Here is a 15,722-nt window from a genome sequence, read left to right as displayed (position 1 = left end):
TATTTTCAATTTTTATCAATCATGGGTGCATACATATATATATGTTTTTTATATTTTTAATTTTGTTCATGCATTCTATATATTGCCTTAACTATGAGCACTTTTTCACTTAGGGTGACTATTTTTGCATTTTATTTCTTTGTTTTTGGTCGTTTGCATTTCATTAACAATCATTACGCATTTTTTTTTGCAAGTCTAGTGTTTTTTAATTATCCTAATACATATATATATAATCTTCCAATGTCAATACTACATAGTATCATTCAATATCCTCAATTACATTTTTTTTTCTAATTCAGCATTGGTGTTTTTAAGATTTGTTTTTTGTCACGTATGAATATTTTTTGATATTTGTAGTCATTCTTTCCCTATAGCATACAGTCCTTTGGCTTTCATTCATTTTTTAATTCATTTTCCTTTTTTTTGCACTTTGACCCCGAAGTCAAGGATAAAAAACATCACATGACACTCCTCAAAGTTTTTCCAGGTTTGACAGCAGTGCATCTGCTTGCATTGTGTTAAGAGTCACAGTGAGTATAGCCTCCGTTTCAAGGTACTTTATTAGATATTTATATTTATAAGGTCCTTCGGATAGTGTCTCCGTTATACTAGTGCTATCTCCCTCTCTGACAACAATTGCATGCAGAATTTAGTGGTGGTTTTTCCCCCCTCCCCCTTCACTTTTGGCGCGTTTTTATAACTATTATTGAGATACATCAGCATTTTCCTGTGCTTTGGAGACCTGGATTTTCAGGCACTGCTCATCTCATTTTATGTCTATTTATGCATTTTTTGCGCTCTATGTTTGGGTTTTTAAAAGTCCCCCTCCTGCACATATATTCTCTTACTGTGAACGAGTAGCAGTAATACTTTAGAGCGTTTATGGTTTTTTAATGATTTTAAACAGAAATCACCAAGTAAAACCCTTTATTGTTAGATACCTTTGGCACATAGTTTTAGAGGTTTTCTTCTGACAATACGCAGTGAGCATACACACACCATAGCACTATTTTTTCTGACACAGCAATATATAGTATAACCATGACATTCCATTAGATGTTTCTCACATACATTCAGTGTATTGTGCATCTCCACATTCTGTTAGTCTGGACAGTAGTGATTTTATATACATTATTCATTTTCATTTTTAATTTTTATTCCTTATTTTTTTGGACATTTTAGGCATCTGCTGTATGCGCTGGTTTTTTCCAATCTATTATACACCACAAGTGAGTAACCTTTTATTGCATAATCTTATTCATATTGCTATTTATTTTTGTTTTTATTTCTTATTTTTTTAATTTTTCATTATTATGGTCTTTTATCATTGCTAGTTTGATATATTTATATTTAGTGTTTGATTACATTCATATTTTTAGGTTTTCCGTTTTTAGAGTTGCTCCTTTCAGAAGGTTTCAAATTAGGTATGTGTCCACCCATCCATTTTTATTACTTAATATGTTACACAATATTTTTACATATTTATATATGTTCAAGGTCTAATGCTGTATATCAGTGCCCTTGCTTTGCTGTTTTTTATGTATATGTTTTTATATAGATATTTATTTATTATATGTATGTTGGGAATTGTATACATGTAACAAAAATTTAAAAAAATGTTTATATATATACAACTTTTAAATACATATAATGCATTTTTCGTGATGGGATTTATTTATTTATTTATTCATTTATTTGTATTAAGTGGTCTTTTCTATGTACACCACATATTTATTCATGGTTAGATTTTACGTACATGTATGTATAACATTTTATTATCATTTTATAAGTTATACATTATCTATTTGTTCATGAATATATGAGAAACTATGGTGGTATGTTGTTTTTATATTTTAAATTTGATGTTTTAATTATTATAATTCAATCTGTTTGTTTATTGTAGCCCCTGACGCAGCCCTTGGTGGGTGAAACACGGCCTGTGTCGGGCAATTTGTTTACATGCGGTATCTTCAATAAAATCTTTCTGATGTTATATTGATCTGCTGGCTTCTTTTTCCATTCTTAATGTGTGTTAGTTCTGGTAAACATTTCAGCAACAACAGTTAGTTACAGTTTTTATTTAATTGTCTCTGCTTTCCTCTGTTAGCTTTCTAAAGATAGTTTTAGGTTTATCTGTTTTCTGGTGTACCTGGGATCTGCCCTGTCACTCAATAGCATTATGTTTTCTTTTTATATATTTGTGAAATTTTGTAAATCACTTAGATATGGGAATTCCTAGGATTTGGTGATTCATCAAATCATTAATAAACATAAATCCATTATAGTCAGTCAATCACTGATGTAGGAAAATGCATTTAGTATGGTAGAACTACACAGATCACAATTTATTTGGCAGAAATGCTAGGCAGAGCTATTCGTCGTTTGATAATTTTTTATTTATTTTTGTTACATTTGTACCCCGCGCTTTCCCACTCATGGCAGGCTCAATGTGGCTTACATGGGGCAATGGAGGGTTAAGTGACTTGCCCAGAGTCACAAGGAGCTGCCTGTGCCTGAAGTGGGAATCGAACTCAGTTCCTCAGTTCCCCAGGACCAGAGTCCACCACCCTAACCACTAGGCCACTCCTCCACTCTATAAAGTACAAAAAGGAATTTCAGAACCAAATACCCATGCATACTCTGTCCCTGCCTCACCTCTTTTCCATGCAAAGTGCAATTATATTGTTTCTTTAATTTGCATAGCACACGCGAAAGAGAGAGAGAGAGAAAGAAAGAAAGAAAGAGATGCACATTCTCCATGGAAGAAATGCACTTACCATGTACTCCCACCCAAAAGTGAGATGAAAAGGAGGTTGGAGTACATAGTAAATACATTTCATCCCCTTTTAGGATTTTTTTCAGACCCTAAGCATATTTCAGATAGAAATTTATTTTGATAAATGAGATTTTCATCCACACTGATTTTAGATGCAATTCACTAAAGCAAATGTGTCTATTAGAGAAGGTCAATCCATTCATCCCATAAGCATGGGTTTTTGTTTGTACATATACATACAAACCCATAAATACTGATATGAGGAGAGTACCAGAACTGGAAGCAGAAGGGTGGTGGGTAGATCAAACCCCACCACCTAAATTATCTGGTACTCTCCAGACCCCAAAACCTTACAGCACAAAACAAGAAAAAAAACAAACCTGTGGCAGTAGTCTTGGGTATGTTAGCATGGACCCAAAACCTGCCAGCAAGAGGAGATAGCTTTCCACAGTGGCACAGTTATTAAGGGGCTGGTGAATACTTAATCCTTTCTGGCTAAAGAAGAAATAGCTGCAATGGTGGAGTAGCCATCTGGCACAATAACAGTGAAAGGATGCTTACCAGGGGAAGAGGAGGAGGGGCTATGTAGTTAGTGCAAGATGGAGAGGGAGTTTGGTGGGATTGGATACAAGAAGGTAGCATGAAAGGTGATATAATAGGGAGCCAAAGAACATCCCAAGTATACAATTTTGTAGTGCAAGACTGTACCACCCACTCCCCAAACACCACAAGTTTCCAAGTTCTATTTAAAATTTGATAAACTGTTCATGGGAATGACCGTCTGGATGTTTTATAATGCAAAATATTTTTAAAATAAAAAAAGAATGCCAAAGCTAAAATATGAAAGAACGAAAGATACAACCATACCATATTCGGCGCTGATAAATCTAATCCCACTCATCGAGCCAATGAACGATAGGAGGGAAAAAAATATATAAATAAAAAAATAAAACCCATATATCTATCTCATCAAATTACTACTACTACTACTTAACATTTCTAAAGCGCTACCAGGATCACGCAGCGCTGTGCAATTTAACAAGGAAGGACAGTCCCTGCTCAAAGGAGCTTACAAACTAAAGGACAAAGTATGCAGTCAATCAAATTGGGGCAGTCTAGGTTTCCTGAATAGAGGTAAATGGTTATGTGCCGAAAGCTACATTGAAGAGGTGGGCTTTGAGCAAGGATTTGAAGATGGGCAGGGAGGGGGCTTGTTGTATGGGCTCAGGAAGTTTATTCCACGCATAGGGTGAGGCGAGGCTGAAAGGGTGGAGCCTGGAGTTGGCGGTGGTGGAGAAGGGTACTGACAGGAGGGATTTGTCCTGTGAGCAGAGGTTACGGGTAGGAGCGTAAGGGGAGATGAGGGTAGAGAGGTAATGAGGGGCTGCAGATTGAGTGCATTTGTAGGTTAGTAGGAGAAGCTTGAACTGTATGCGGTATCTGATCGGGAGCCAGTGAAGTGACTTGAGGAGAGGGGTGATGTGAGTATATCGGTCCAGGCGGAAGATAAGACGCGCAGCAAAGTTCTGAATGGATTGAAGGGGGGATAGATGGTTAAGTGGGAGGCCAGTGAGGAGTAGGTTGCAGTAGTCAAGGCGAGAGGTAATGAGAGAGTGGATGAGAGGTCCCAAAATCATCCTGAAATAGGTAAAATTTAAATAATCGCTTGAACATAGAAAAAGACTCTTCCAATTGGAGAAACAATGGCATTGCATTCCAGGAGAGTGGACCAATAACACTGAACATCTTAGTGCATACAGTTTCAAAACCAATAATCTGGAAAGAGAGACCTATTAAATGAGTTTAAGAACTAGGTCTCAAAGACCACGCAGAAACATAAGAAATCAACAAACTGCCTAGATAGGATAGAATACCTGCACAGTAAGACTTATAAATCAAACATGGAAGTTTAAATCACATCCTATGAGAAATAGGTAGCCAATGTTCATTCCATAAAAGAGGACTAACATGATCATATTTATGAGAGTTTGCCATATTCTGAACTATTTGTAATCATTTAATACCCGACTGGCACATATAATTATAGAGTGCATTACAATAATCAAGCTGGGCCATAATAAAAGAATACATTAACAAAGACCAGAGGTGGAAAAATATTCCAGAAAGATAATTTATGCAATTTATAAAAGGTCTACTGAACAACTTGAGAAACCTGAGCTTGAAAAGTTAAATTTTGTTCAAACATGGCTCTTAAGATTTTCACTGTCGAGCCTAAAGTAATTGGCTTGCTCGCCATAGATAATGAAAATTTTAATACAAGGGAACCAGTTCTCACAAATAGGATTACACTTGTCTTTCCCGGATTCAATACCAAATATGTACCCTAATCCAACTCACCAACTTATCAATTTTAATAGAAAGATTCTGAATAAAATAAAACTGTTATTGTTAATAGGATGTAAAAGCTGAATATCATCAGCATATACATATGGTACAAAATCCAATGACTGAGCTAGAAAAAGTAGAGGCGCCATAAAAATACTGAACAGAACAGGAACCAGCAAAGAGTCCTGAGGGACCTCAAGGGTAACATGTAAGGACAAGATTGAGTAGTACTTCCTGTAAAACAAGAAACAAACCAGGGATAAACTGTATCTGTGATACTAATAGCGTGTAAACAAGTAAGCAACAAATCATGATTAATAATATCAAAAGCTGCTGTGAAATCAATAGATACAAGTACTACCAGAGCATTCTGATCCAAATTTTGTTGGACATAATCAGTAAGACCCACCAGCACAGTTTCTGTGCCGTGGCCTTTTCTGAATCCAGTCTGAAAAGAATGTAAACACATCAGTGTGATCAAGAAACTCCTCCAACTGTTCCAATACAAGTAATTCAGCAAGCATAGATATGAAGAGCAAATTAGAAATTGGATGAAAGTCTGTGGGCCCTAAGACCTTCCCATGAGGAGTTTTCAATTTTGGACGTACAAAACTTTGTTTCCAAATATCAGGAACCACCCCACTACCTAGGCCAGTGATGGCGAACCTTTCAGAGTGCCCAAACAGCAACCCAAAATCTAATTATTTATCGCAAAGTGCCGGTACTCATTATGGGCGGGGTCACCACATATGACTCCACCCCTATGATAGCCACACCTCTTACACCAGCCATGGCGCATATAAACAGACATCAAAAAACAGCGAAGATGACACAAAAAAGGAGAACCAGAGAAAAAAAGGATAATTAAAAATTAAAATGAAGAATATAGAAAATATGAAAATCAAGAATATAGAAAATATAAAAATCAAAAAAGGAGACGACACAAAAAGAATAAAAAATAAATGGATTTATTAAGGTGATATGACTCGACACAGCTGTGTTTCGGCCCAACTGGCCTGCGTCAGGAGTCTAAATAAAACAAATTAATTTTAATTTAAACATGTAAATGTGCAATAAGAAAAAAATTTTTTCATGTAAATATACAATAAGAAAAAAAATTTATTTTTATTTTTACAATAAAAAAGGTATGTACTACAATCATTGGTGCAATACTTTTTGTGAGACATTCTTTTATAAATAAAAACTAACTGAATATACTGTCAAGGTGGCTAAGAATGGGCATATGAAGGTGCTTATTTTAAAAGAACAAATAAAGGAGTACCAATAACTCTACTTTGAATTATGTCTATCGATGAATTACATATTGCCACTAAGAAATTAAATCTTTAAAAAATATATATATTTATAATTTCATTTAAATTAACAGAGTTTCTAATTATCTACTGATCCTCAATATATTAGATATATATATATGTGATATAATACAGATTAATGGTCATTGTTATATGTATCTTTAATCCATTTATTTTTTATTCTTTTTGTGTCGTCTCCTTTTTTGATTTTTATATTTTCTATATTCTTGATTTTCATATTTTCTATATTCTTCATTTTAATTTTTAATTATCCTTTTTTTCTCTGGTTCTCCTTTTTTGTGTCATCTTCGCTGTTTTTTGATTACTGTTGTCATTGCGAAGACAGGTTTCTTCTGTATTTTTGACAGCATATAAACAGACATCATTGAAAATATTATACTAGTATAGGAGAAAAAAATAACATGATTTTCTTTCATTATAAATCATTTCTGTAAGCTGTTACAGCTCCAGTATACCCAGTGCAAAATAAGACAGCAGACGCAAATTCTCAAATTGGACATATTCCAAACACTAAAATGAAAATAAAATGATTTTTTTCTACCTTTGTTGTCTGGTGACTTTGTTTTTCTGATCATGCTGGCCCAGTTTTTCTGATCATGCTGGCCCAGTATCCGATTCTGCTGCTATCTGTCCTCTTAACTCCATTTCCAGGGCTTCCTTTCCATTTATTTCTTTACTTTCCTCCTTTCTTCTTCATTTCTTGTCCTCCATCCATGTCCAGCCACCCTCCTCTCCCCCTGCCCTCCCTCCCAGCACCCAGCATCAGGCCTTCCCAGCACCCAGCATCCAACATCAGGGCTCCCTCCCTCCCAGCACCCAGCAGCAGGCCTCCCTCCCACCCAGCACCACACAGCACGAAGCCTCCCACCCACCCAGGACCAGGCCTGCCTGCCTCCCTCCCAGCATCAGGCCGCCCGCCCGTCCTCCCTCCCAGCACCAGGAACCCCCCCTCCTCCTTTGAAATTTAAAAAGCATACCGTCCTACTCCTCGGGGTTAAGGCAGCGTGCGTTGGCAGCAAAGCGCGTGTTCTTCGCTCGGCGCGCCTTTGGCCTTCCTTTCTGTCTCTCAAGCTCTGGTCCCGCCAATTTGGTTATGTAATATTTCGCTTTTACTATTTTGTCTAGAAGACTTTTCCAAATTTTATTTTGTTACTTTGGATATTTTTTTGAAACCATATTTATTAATTGTATTATTATTTATACATGTTGTAGCATCTTGTCATATTTTATTGTTATTTTATTAGACTCCTGATGCAGGCCACCAGCTGAAACATGGTACTGTGTTGAGTCTTCACCAATAAATTGTTCACAATCGACTGATGTCTCCTTGTTTGTCTCTGGTTAGCCTGGTCTATTTCCCACTTCTCTGTTTCTGCTGTTTCCTCATGGAATCTCAGTGTTCGTCCACCTTGGCGGACTCTCACCAAAAAGTCCAGGGGGACAGAATACAACCCACTCTGTAATGCCCTAGTTGGGGAGAAATATGACTTATGAAGAACCATTATGATTTTTTTAAATCTGTGGATGAATAAGAAGTCATCAACAATCTCAGGATTCAGTCTAGCTCTCCTGCCTCCCATATTCCTGTGAAGCTTTCTGAGAAAGTGGATTGTGGAGGATGCTGAGTTGTTGATGTTGATAGACTCAAGCCTTTCATTTCAATCTGGTTTTGGTACAACTGTCTCAAAGATTTGGTTGCCTGTGTTTTTAAGTCATCTGGGAAGATAATTGGATTGTCTTTCAGATGTGGGTATAGAACAGAACCAACACTGTATAGTGGATGAACAGGAAAATAAGTGTCAATTAAGTGTTGGAAATGCTCCTTGATGCCAGTAACAATGGATGAATCTGTTGCAGTAACAGCAAGATAATTCAGCAACTGGGCATGTGATGGAAGGATGATGCAGATGGAAGGAGTCTGATCAGCAGTTGCCACATCAAAGACAGACAAGACACATATGATGTCATTTAATATGCTTCATTTAAATCCAAAAGCAACTTCTGCAGTTTTTTTTTTCTCATTGAATTCAGCTGCCAGTTGTTTAAGATGTGGTAAGTTTTTATAATATTGATACTAGCATTTTACAGATGCTGTTCCATCTAGTTGGAACAGTTTATTTAAGGTTAGTCTCAAGTTTTTAGAGAATGACATGGGGACAAAGTTTGTCCCCGTCTCTGTGCTTAACCGCATGTCCTCATCCCCATGTAATTCTCTACTCCATAACAGGTTACTACTCATGCAATCTCACACTTAGACATGGGGATGTGAAGGTTCTTCCCCTCTCCTGATTTCTCCTATTATTGGATATATGGCACAATGAATGTTCTTTAATCTTTAAGAAGAATGTAATATTAGACAAAGGGAACCTGAGTAAACACATAACACAATTTTTACATTATTATACTACCTTTTTTTTAAAGGAACAAAGATACCAACACCCATATGTAAAAGCAATTGTTCCCTAAATTTAACAACTGGTTACACCACATTTAGCAGCAATAATTGCAACCAAACACTTCCTATAATTTGATAGCAGTCTCTTACATCACGGTTGAGGAATCTTTGCCCAGTCTTCTGTTTTAATTCAGACACTTTCAAACTCATCCTGCTACAGCAACTGTATTGGGTTCAAGTCAGGACTTAGTAAATTTGAAGACTGGGCATCCAAATGGCAGATGAAATTTAAATATGGCCAAGTGCAAAGTGATACACATTAGGAATGATCATCCAAATAATGGCTACTTGATGATAGGTTCCACATTAGGCATCACCATCCAAGAAAAAGATCTATGTGACATTATGGACAATACTTTGAAATCTGCTGCTTAGTGTGCAGCAGCAGCCAAACCCCCCCCCAAACAATTTTAAGAATTATTAGGAAAGGAATAGAAAATAAGACAAAGAATACTATAAAGCCCTCTGTATTGCTACAAGGAGCAACCTCACATTGTCTCTGTGCCCTTGGAGTAATTTTGGAAGGTTTACCACCATTCCAAAGTTTTTCCATTTGGAGAAAATTGCTTTCACTGTGGTTCAGTGGAGTCCCAGAGCTTCAGAAACGGCTTTGCAACCGTTTCCAGACTGATATATTTCAACAACTGTTTTTCCTCATCTCGTCTGACATTTCCTTTGATGGCAGCATAATAGTTTTGTAAAAGCTTTGTCAATATCTAGTGATGTTTAGATTCAACAGAGCTGGTTAAAATCAAGCCTGGCTGTGTTCAATCAGCCAAATCTAGTTATCAATTAAATTTGGTCAGTTTGACTGGTTAATGTCGCGTGCTCGAGGACCTTGGCATACTGTCAGGCTTCTTCCTCGGGAGCACTGGGTTCGTGAGCCCATGGGCCACTACCGTGGAGCGGCAGTGGCAGGCAAGATCACCTCCAAGGTAGAGATGAGACAAAACTGGACCGGAACCCCGGACTGGAGTTCTACACCGGAATACACGGAACTGGAACGCACCGGACGGGTGTGCACTGGAGTGGAGCCCGCTGGACTGGAACACACTGGAGGGCCCCACAGGACTGGAACATACAGGAGTGAAACCCGCTGGACTGGAACACACTGGACCTAGGCTTCACCTACGCTTGACCACCTTTCCCCGAGGGTTGAGCCCTCAGGTTCTGGCAGCCGGTAGGACTTACAGGAAAACCCGGAACTGGAACTTGCAAGCAGGAAGAGCAGGAATGAAGATCCAGGAGTGCCCCCTGGCACCTAGGCGCAGGCAAGGCCGACAGGCAGGGACTGTCCGGGTTCTGGCAGTCGGCACAATGACTAGTAAACTGTACCTAGGCTAATAGAAACGCTATACCCAGGCAAACCAGTCATACACAAGAAACATACACAGAGCACACTCAGGAGACTTGAAAGCTATACACCAGCTAACAACAAAGCTGTGCCCAAGCTAACAAGTCATGCACTGGAAACAAACACGGAGCACTAGCAAAGCTATACACAGGCTAACAAGCCACACGGTGCCTAAGCTGGCTAGTCTAAACAAACACAGAGCACTAGCAAAGCTATACACAGGCTAACAAGCCACACGGTGCCTAAGCTGGCTAGTCTAAACAAACACAGAGCACTAGCAAAGCTATACACAGGCTAACAAGCCACACGGTGCCTAAGCTGGCTAGTCTAAACAAACATAGAAACTCACACAGAGCAAACACTGAAACAGTGTACAGAGCACTCTATACACCAGGGCCCTAGATGAAATGCAAAGGCCAGGGCTGTAGTCTCTAAGTGATTAATAAAGCCCTTCCACACCAGAGGCACAGCTGCAGCAATCACCTTGCATCCAAACAGAGGCTTGACACACAGAGAAGTCAGCCCAGCGGGAGCCATCTTGGATACTGGCATAGAGGAGTCGGCAGCAGCCATCTTGGAAAAGGCATAGCCCATACAGGGTGAGGTTCAGTAGGGCAATCAGCACACAGAGCCAGAGAGAAACTAAGACAGAGACAGACACAGAGACAAGCAGAAGCCAGCACAGCCACTGACTCCCAGAAACAGGGTAAGTCTGAGGGTGGTCACGACCACAGACGTAACAGTTAACTTAGGAGGCAGTTACTTTTTCACATGGGTTACATAGGTGTTTAACTTTGTTCCTTAAATAAGGGGGTCTTTTAATAAAGATTAGTGTATGTTATCTGTAGACGGGCCCATAGGCACAAAATGGGTCCTTTAGCAGAAACATGCGCTAATCTTTAGTAAAAAGACCCCCTAAATGACATAAGGTAAAAACTGTGGGATCCTTTAACTAAGGTGCACCAAAAAGTGGCCTGCGCTGGTGCAGATGCATGGACACACACAGATCCATTTTTCAGCGCACCTGCAAAAAAGGTCTTTGGGGGGGGGGGGGGGGGGGGGCGAAAATGCACATGCAGCAAATGAAAATTGGCGCGCGTCCATTCTGGGCCTGAGACCTTACCACCACCCATTAACTTAGCGGTAATGTCTCACGCATTAACCGGGCAGTAATCGTCAGCATGAGTACAATGCTGATTATCGCCCGGTTAGCGCCACGTACCAGAAAATATTTTCTGGCACATGTAGTGGGCACGCGTAAAAAATGAAATTACCACATGGTAGCCAGGCAGCAGTTCTGAACTGGCGCGTTCAGGTGCCTACGCGGTTTAGTAAGGGGCACCTGTGTTACGTGCTTACTCAGGTTCCCTCTGTCCAATATTACATTTTGTTTAAAGATCACAAATCATTCATTGTGACATATACACAATAATATGGGAGAATCAGTAGGTGGGGGAAATACTTTTCCGTATCACTGTATACACACTACACCCACTCACCTACTTAGCAAAAACACATAGTTGCAATACCTCAAGTGTGCACATTACAATTTCTTTTTCTTAATAAGACTTCACCATGTAAATAACTAATATGAAACTTTATGTAACAGGATAAAACTCACCGGACATAGATGGTGCTATTTTTCTCTGCCCCTTTTGATCCACAGTACCTTCATATGCAACTGTGACATCATAAACGGCATCTAAGTAGTCTTTCATTGCATCAATTGCAACATGAGTTGCCTTTATACGTGGTGTCAACACATGTTTCAGCACTGCAAGCCCTGAAAAGAAGAATATATTATACACAGTACTGAATATAAAGAGGGTAATTTTATAACAGGTCACCTAGGTGGGGAGGTCAAGTATGCACCTATGTTAAGCCTATTTTATAAAGGCACCATACCAGCACAAAACCTGCAAAAATCATGGCTAAAATGAACCCTCATACATTTATACCTTCTCAGGAATGGGTGTGAATATATCTGTGTTATGAACATACATATTTTATAAACACATGTAAATCTACTCAAACTATGCCCCAGAACATGATTATACTCAGGTTATGTAAACTATGCATTTCTCTCTTCATATATACAAGTATTTATGTGGAAAAAGAAAGCCTTTGTACATATACCTCCTGATAATTTTAAAAGCTATTTCTGCTTCATGCAAAAAAGAAGCATTATAAAATTGCATATCCTATATGGGTATAAAATTATGAGTGTACAGCCTGTATATGGAGAACTTCATTTAAACTCAGCCAAGCATTCCTGTGGTGAGGTGCGGTAGGGTTTACATATATGTAGGTGCTTTATTTAAAAAAACAAAACAAAACAAAAAACAGGCGCATATGTGTGTAAATTAATCTACAAAATGTATGTGTACCAAAGAACAGGTGTAGACTTAGGAGCAACATCAGGAAATATTTTTTTACAGAGAGAGTGGTGAATACCTGCAATGCCCTCCCGGTGGAGACATAAACATTGACAGTATTCAAAAACTCATTGGATAGATACAAAAGATACCTAAATACAAAGAGAATAGTGAAAAGCAAAACTTAAAACATCAACAGCTATGAGTTCATTTATGATGGGTAGGAGTGGTGCTTGGATGGCAACTCCAGCAGTGGGGAAGTGAGGCCAGTGATGGACAGACTTCTATGATCTGTGTCCCAAATATGTTAAGACAGGTCAGGATGCACTGGAGTAGTCTTTAACAGGACCTCTAGTAGTTTGGAAGCAAGGCCAGTGCTGGGCAGACTTTTACAGTCTGAGCCCTGAAAATGGCAAGGACAGATTAGGATCAAGTATGTGTATTTTATAACACATTCCTACTGTATGCTATGAGTGCAGATGCTGTATACCTTGATAGAGGAGGAGAAGACATCTTAAACTGGAACTCGGCAAGTAAAATTCTAACATTACTATTAGATTTTCAGTTCAGTCATGAACTGATGATTAATGTGATTGTCGGACAGACTGGATGGACCATGCAGGTCTTTATCTGCCTTTATTTACTATGGGGCTCATTTTCAAAGAATATGGACATCTCAAAATGGCCAAAAACTGTCTATCTGCCAAAAATGTCCAAATTGCAATTTTTGAAAGTCAGAATTTGGACATTCTACACTGCAGTTCATCCAAATAGCAAGGGGGCATATTGTGGACATGTTTAGGGCAGGACTAGGGATGGCCCAAATTTAGGACACCCAACAGTGATAACTGAATGGGGAGAAAAGTGAAAAACAAAGTGTGTCCCAAGTTAGGCCTGTTTCAATAATGTCCAAGGTATAAAAATGTTACCAGATTGAGTAGCTGACCACTGGAAGGATTAAGGTATGTCAACTTCTCCTAGTGATTACTGTTTCCCTTCCCTCATCCTTGAAACACTAGAAAGGGAAACTAGGCTCCCTGTCATCAGCTATTATGGGCATTCTGAACATAGCAGCAAGCAGGTCTGAACAGTAGCCTAGTGGTGGTTCAAATCCCATTTCAACTCTTTTTTATTTTTAAACCTTTAAATTCTGAGCCCTCCAGAAACAGAAATATACCTACTGTATCTAAATATTAAAGAAACCTGCAAGCTTGAGGGCTAATGAGATGGTGCACATTCAGGTACAGTGGGTATTTCCCTCTCTCTGGAGGGCTCACCATTTAAAATAAAGCTACAGTGGAGGTCACGTGATGCACTAGAGAGTGGAAGACATGCTTCCATGCTCTCTTAGGCCCCGCTGCCCAGCTTTGACAAAAAACCCAAACTAATTTTGGTTTCGGTTCCTCAGCGTAATTCCGAAGGTGTTAGAAGTGACAATGGACAATGAAAACGATGCCCGGGAAAGGAGCAAAAAGGGAGAAAGAGAAGGCACGTGTAGCTGGCGGTAAGGAGGATCCATCAAAACACGAGGGGCTGGCTTTCACGGCGTAACAACTGAAACAGATAACGGAGGTGGTGGGACTAGCGCTCGAGCCCAAATTGGATCGTCTGTCAACGCAAGTATCAAATTTGGAAGCGCTCTTGACGGAAACCACACAGCGGACCGGTGAACTCGAGCGGCGGGTCTCGGAATTAGAGGACACCTGCGGCCCATCCATGAGTCAGATCAAGAAGCTGACCTCCACACTTAACCAGTTAGCTGCCAAAATCGACGACCTTAAGAACAGGTCCCGCCGTGCTAACTTACGAATCATAGGTTTACCAGAAACTGTGGGATATCGGATCCTCGCGTCAGAGCTAGAAAAGTGGCTGAAGGCAGCATGGGGCCGCTGTGTCTAGAAAGGGCCCACCGTGTGGGACAGCACCAAGATGGACGTCAGTCTCCGCAAGTAGTGATTATAAAAATACACAACTATCTCCATAAAGCTGAAATTCTGCAAGGCTATCGGCTGAAGCGGGACTCAACGAAATACGAAGGGCACTTGATTCATATTTTTCAGGATTACTCAGCCTCTCTACAAGATAAAAGGAAACAATTTAATCTGATATGCCGTCGCTTGCATGAGCTACACATCAACTTTATGCTACTTTACCCTGCACTGCTGAAGGTGAAGCAGGGAGGAGGTTGGAAATCACTTGACGAAGCAACAGAAGCAGCAAAATTTATGCAAAAGTTGGAAAACGACCAGAATGAAGCGCTGGCAGAGTCAGGGAAGAGCTGAGCGGTGCGGAAAAACGCATAGAAGACTCTATGAACTCTTTGTAGTTACATTTGTACCCCGCACTTTCCCACTCATGGCAGGCTCAATGCGGCTTACATGGGGCAATGGAGGGTTAAGTGACTTGCCCAGAGTCACAAGGAGCTGCCTGTGCCTGAAGTGGGAATCGAACTCAGTTCCTCAGTTCCACAGGACCAAAGTCCACCACCTTAACCACTAGGCCACTCCTCCACTCGTTATATTTCATATAACTGGACGCCAAAAAGGCGTTTGATAAGGTGAGATGGGAGTACTTATTTCATGTCCTAGATTATGTAGGTATCGGAGGCTGGTTCGTGGAAGCAGTAAAAGTACTGTATACAGACCCTATGGCTAGGATATTAGTCAACGAGATAAAATCTCCCCCACTGAACATCCGAGTGGGTACAAGACAGGGATGCCCCCTTTCCCCACTATTATTTTTGTTGTACTTGGAACCGTTGTTGCGCACAATTGAGGTGGACCCGGATATTACCGGAGTGCAACTCTCCGATCAGCCGGTAAAGGTCCTAGCCTTTGCGGAAGACATGTTCTTGACCCTGACGCAGCCCCAGCAATCCCTTGCCAGGGTATTATCAGCTATACAAGAGTTTGGGTGTTACTCAGGACTAACCTTGAATCTGCAGAAATCTATAGCTCTCCCAAATAACCAAGAGATAAGGACTGATTGGGAGGGGCCCTTTGGGCTGCAGTGGGCGAGTAAGGAGGTGACATATCTAGGGGTGCGCATTCCAATGGATCTAAATTTGCTCTATGAAAGTAAT

General features: G+C 39.8%; 1 protein-coding gene across 2 annotated transcripts in view; it reads right to left on the bottom strand.

Annotated features, from left to right (window-relative positions):
* Window positions 1–15,722, bottom strand: part of AGPAT5 (1-acylglycerol-3-phosphate O-acyltransferase 5) — a 229,283-nt gene that overhangs the window by 36,259 nt on the left and 177,302 nt on the right. For both annotated transcript variants that reach the window (XM_030198946.1, XM_030198947.1), the window contains one exon: window positions 11,887–12,048. In XM_030198946.1, the coding sequence (XP_030054806.1) occupies window positions 11,887–12,048 (162 nt within the window). The remainder of the gene's footprint in view (window positions 1–11,886; window positions 12,049–15,722) is intronic.

This window comes from Microcaecilia unicolor, chromosome 3, assembly GCF_901765095.1.
Source record: "Microcaecilia unicolor chromosome 3, aMicUni1.1, whole genome shotgun sequence".
Taxonomy (NCBI): domain Eukaryota; kingdom Metazoa; phylum Chordata; class Amphibia; order Gymnophiona; family Siphonopidae; genus Microcaecilia; species Microcaecilia unicolor.
Note: the sequence above shows the minus strand (reverse complement) of the source record. Positions and strands in the feature narration are given on the sequence as shown.